The sequence below is a fragment of the Aegilops tauschii genome, chromosome 2, assembly GCF_002575655.3.
Source record: "Aegilops tauschii subsp. strangulata cultivar AL8/78 chromosome 2, Aet v6.0, whole genome shotgun sequence".
In the NCBI taxonomy this organism is placed as follows: Eukaryota; Viridiplantae; Streptophyta; class Magnoliopsida; order Poales; family Poaceae; genus Aegilops; species Aegilops tauschii.
The window spans coordinates 579,924,804-579,929,659 of record NC_053036.3 but is presented as its reverse complement, the minus strand read 5'-3'; the positions used below and the strand labels follow the sequence as shown (position 1 = coordinate 579,929,659).

Genomic DNA, 4,856 nt, shown 5'->3' with positions numbered 1-4,856 from the left:
AAATTGCTTTAAAATAGCAAAACAACCTCATATGAATCTCAAGATTGGAGATGTAATTGTGAATTGTGTACGTTACATGTATACAAATGTTTGAAGTCACGACAATAACAGGACTACTATGTCTCTCTCAAACCGGACACTTTACCCCTTCGAAACTACGAATCTTCCCCGTGGATATCGATCCCTTCGGTCTGGAAGCAACATATCAAAACTAGCGAGTAAAAATTTGAAATTTAATCACTTATTTAAGTGATCAGATAACAACACTATGCAAAGTTACAATTTTTTCAGGCACAACTTATGCTTGATAATATAATTAAAAGAAATAGAACTTAGAGCAACTCCAATGGGGCGACCCAAATGGGCGGTGATTTCGTCTGCTTTTTATCCGTTTGGGTCGGCCGCCCGCCCGGCGTCCGCCCTGTTTTAGATATGGGTCGAAAGCGCACCCAACGCGCCGACCCATATGTGCCGGCGTGGCCGGCTGGCCGCCCTATTTCAACAAATAGCTAAATTTTGCATTGATAAATTTGCATTGATGAATTTGCATTTAAACGTATAGTCAAATAACATAGTTTGAACCGAATATAAAATAGCATAGTTTTACAAGCCGAATAAAAATAAAAATGTCTCACATAGTTTTGCAAGCCGAATAAAAGAAGATACATCTATTGGTTGCCAACATGAGCCCACATATACTCAACCAAATCATTTTGCAGTTGCACGTGAGTTTCCCAATCACGCATGTCATGATGAAATTGGGTGAACTGTTCAAACGTTGCCGCTCCTCTATGCTCAGGCACAACATTCTCACCCTGAAACTGAAACCCTTGATCATACAGACATTCCGGGCGCTCGTCTTCTACGATCATATTGTGCATGATCACACAAGCAATCATCACCTCTCACAGTTTCTGCGTGCTCCAGGTATTAGCAGGATACCGAACGATGCCCCATCGAGATTGCAAAACACCAAAGGCACACTCGACATCCTTCCTAGCACTCTCTTGCTCTTGGGCAAATCTTTTCCTCTTCTCTCCGACAGAGTTGGGGATTGTCTTGACAATAGTGGTCCACTGAGGATAGATACCGTCACCCAGGTAGTATCATTTGTCGTAGTTGTGGCTGTTGATAGTAAAGTTCACCGGTGGGCTGTTGCCTTCGGCAAGCCTAGCAAACACCAGCGAGCGCTGAAGCACGTTGATATCATTGTGTGATCCAGGCATGCCAAAGAAAGAGTGCCAGATCCAGAGATCTTGAGACGCCACGGCCTCTAGTATGACAGTGCAAGCCCTGACATGGCCCTTATACCGCCCTTGCCAAGCAGAAGGGCAGTTCTTCCACTCCCAGTGCATGCAGTCTATGCTGCCAAGCATCCCTGGGAAGCCCCTGCTGGCATTCATCGCCAACAAACGGGTTGTACCTTCAGGAGTCGCCTCTCTCAAGTACTCAGGGCCAAACACAACAATAACAACCTTGCAGAACTTATACAGGGACTCAAGGCATGTAGACTCGCTCATACGGACGTACTCGTCAATGGGATTATCGGGCACTCCGTATGCAAGCATTCGGATGGTGGCAGTGCATTTCTGATAAGAGGAGAAACCAATCTTGCCAACGGCATCCTCTTTGCACTCGAAATAGTCATCATAGCCGACCACCCCCTCTCTAATACGGTTGAAAAGATGCCTACTCATACGGAAACGACGGTGGAATTTTTGATGTTTGAACAACGGGTTTGTTGTATCAAAGTAGTCCTTCCAAAGAAGGAAATGCCTGCTCTCTCGGTTGCGATTCAACTCCGGAAGGTGGCCCGGAATGGAGCCACGAAACAACGGCCGCTGGCTGTTGAGGTGGTGATGGACCAACACGGCAGCCAATATCTCCTCCTCGTCATCGGACGACGAATCGTCGGAGTCGCAAAGGAAATTGTGAAAAAAACTCGTCGGCGGAGTCCATTTTGTACCTTGGCAAACTGTTGAACAGCTTACGGGCGTCGACGAAGGAGACGGCCGGCGAAGGGAGTCGCGGCGCGCACAGACCAGCTAGCTGCCCTGTTGGCATCCGACGAGTGGGCTGGCGTCATACGAGCGTGCCGGTGAGGATCTGGCCGGGGCGGCAAGGCGGCTTCTTGGTCGCGGGCGGCTGTGTGGGGGGGGGGGAGCCGGGGTGGGAAGCAGTCGGCTCCCCGACGGCAAGACGGCGGTGGGGGCGACGTGGGAGTTGGCGGCGTTGCTGGACGGATGTGGAGGCCCCGGCAGCTGGCAGAGTCGCCGGCAAAAATGGACGGCAGCTCGGCGACGAAGGAGGTGGGCGAGGGTTGCTGTGGGATGAGGGAGGCCAATGTGCCACCGACCAGCAGGCCCAGGAAAGGAGAAGGCGAGAGCGCGCGTCCGTCTCATGTCCGCGCCGACGCAAATCCGGCTCAAAAATGGGCCGGGGATGGGTCGCCCGCGGACGCGCGTCCATTTGGATCGACACGTTGGGCCGCCTTTTATGTCCTCGCCGACCCAAACGGACGCCGGCGGACGAAATGTGTGGTCTCGTTGGAGTTGTTCTTTAACTACGGCAGGAGTATATGCTTGATATACACTTCACTTGGTTGGAGTTAAGAGAGCACCGCACATGTTGCTGGCATTGATCACCGCACCGCCTGATCAGTACATATGCCGGTGGAAATTAATACTTGACTAGTCATAGATCCTAACTTTGCTTTTAACGATGCATGGCATGGTAGATGCATAGATCGGTCGTACTCAAAATTTACTCCACATCGTGTCCATGTCCGCCCCTCTTTCTTGTTTGACAACGACGGTCTACCTACTCACCACTGGCCCTTCTTCCAGATCTGCACACTACACTGTGGACTGTGGTAGCTCGCACAGCGGTTCCATACGTTCACACGCGAAGAAAATCACGTCGGAGTTATTTGCAGAAGCTTCTGCTCATACTAATGTAGTAGGTGTGAACACTTTTCGAGGAAAAAATGGTAGGAGTAGTAGATGTGAACAAAGAAGCGTCACATGCGTGCAGTGGAGTGGACGCGACCGATCGATCCATGGTCCATCGTACGGTCCCCAGCGCCCAACCACCCGCATGCGCATGCATGCATGCATGCCCCACTGGCTACGCACGGCGTACGCGCATGGACACGTGCATGCACGCACCACCGTCCGTCCGCCACCCTGCAATGGCAATGCCGCAACACCTATCTTCTTCTCCCCAGCCATCTATCGCCAGCCGGCTATTTATACGGAAAAAAATTATATGAGACCATGTCTCTTAGTAGGTGAAATCCATCCTGATAAATGACACGTGGCATTCACAAATCACAAATCATCTGATCTCTCCCTCTGATTTCAGGTGGGGTGTGGGGTAGATGCTTTGTGATTTATGAATGCCACGTGTCATCCATCAGGATGGGTCTCCCCTGCTAACCCGTGAGACCTGGTCTCATAGAATTATTTTCCCTATTTATACCCCGCTCCACAGAGTTCCATCTCCACCACCACCACACATGCTAATCAAGCTCTCAGCTCCTTCCCAGCTCCACGGTTTCCAGCAAGCAAGCCGAAGCACTAGATCCTCGATGGCTCGCGTGGCACTGGTCGCCGTGTTCGCCGTGCTCGCGGCACTGGCGGTGGCGGAGATGGCGTCCGGGGCGGTGACCTGCGGCGACGTGACGTCCGCCGTCGCGCCGTGCATGTCCTACGCGACGGGGAAGGCGTCGGCACCCTCGGGTGCGTGCTGCAGCGGGGTGAGGACCCTGAACGCCAAGGCGTCCACCCCGGCCGACCGGAAGGCGGCGTGCAACTGCCTCAAGAACCTGGCGGGGTCGGGCATCAGCATGGGTAACGCCGCCAACATCCCCGGCAAGTGCGGCGTCTCCGTCTCTTTCCCCATCAACACCAAAACCAACTGCAATAAGTACATCCTCAAATCCTAACTTGAAATATTATATTTTAAGTACTCGTTAGCCATTTAATCTTAGTTCGTAAGTACTATAAATAGTAAGACTAATCGTTGAGCTTTTGTGTCTGTTTGTTTGCAGCCTTCACTAAGTTATGTGCCAGCATCATCATCACACCAGGCTACCTAGCCCACTCGGTGTCTACTGTTGCTGCCCGCTCTCTGCATGTGTTCGTTGTTGTTTTTCTGCATGTGTTCAACCTCCATCTGTTGCCCTTGTTACAGATCGAGCAGATTACTGATCGAATCATCAATAAAATAATGTGTTGAGCTTAAGTTTTTATGATATTCGCTGTTATCAATAATGATTATAAAGTAGTTTCATGCCCGCATGTTGATGCTGGAAATTTTAGCAACTGTTATTCACGTGTTTGATACCAACACGGCACATTCGTAATTTTGTAACTAAATGCAAGGGAAAAAAACTTGACGATGTCCACTTGATAAATCAAGCGATGATTTTCTAACCGCCGGCAAAGACAACATAACTAACTTACATATGATTCTTATACGAGACCAAATAAAGATGTGGCGTTCATCCCCTCCCAAAAAAAAAATCTATGGTTAGGCTCCCAAGAATGGATACGGAAAGGAAAATTGATGACATCTCACTTAAAACAAAGGGAAACAATGGAGAAAAGAGACTTGTTCTGGGTTGTGATGTTAACCATCGGGATCTTACTACTTCTCATACATATGCTTGTTGTGGGGTGAAAATTGTGCAGACGACAATGTATGTGGTCTATCGTCCTGCCCTCTGGGCCAGGAGAGTATCATGTAATACCATACTATTGGTGATACGATGATCCCACTGCATAAAATTAAAATTCGGAAGTTTAAAAAAGTATGAAAAATTGTGAATGCTCACATATCTACAATCTCTAAAA

At 49.4% G+C, this 4,856-nt stretch overlaps 1 protein-coding gene across 1 annotated transcript; it reads left to right on the top strand.

The window, feature by feature from the left end:
* The first annotated feature begins 3,447 nt into the window (after nucleotides 1-3,447).
* On the top strand, nucleotides 3,448-4,245 carry LOC109736831 (non-specific lipid-transfer protein 3). Its single transcript, XM_020296051.4, has 2 exons — nucleotides 3,448-3,927; nucleotides 4,052-4,245. The coding sequence occupies exons 1-2, from the start codon at nucleotides 3,518-3,520 to the stop codon at nucleotides 4,059-4,061; spliced, it is 420 nt and encodes a 139-aa protein (XP_020151640.1). The 5' UTR covers nucleotides 3,448-3,517; the 3' UTR covers nucleotides 4,062-4,245.
* Nucleotides 4,246-4,856: the final 611 nt, after the last annotated feature.

Bases quoted from the DNA above. Each gene is read 5' to 3' on its own strand.
- LOC109736831 (XM_020296051.4), top strand. From the start codon at position 3,518: ATGCTAATCAAGCTCTCAGCTCCTTCCCAGCTCCACGGTTTCCAGCAA.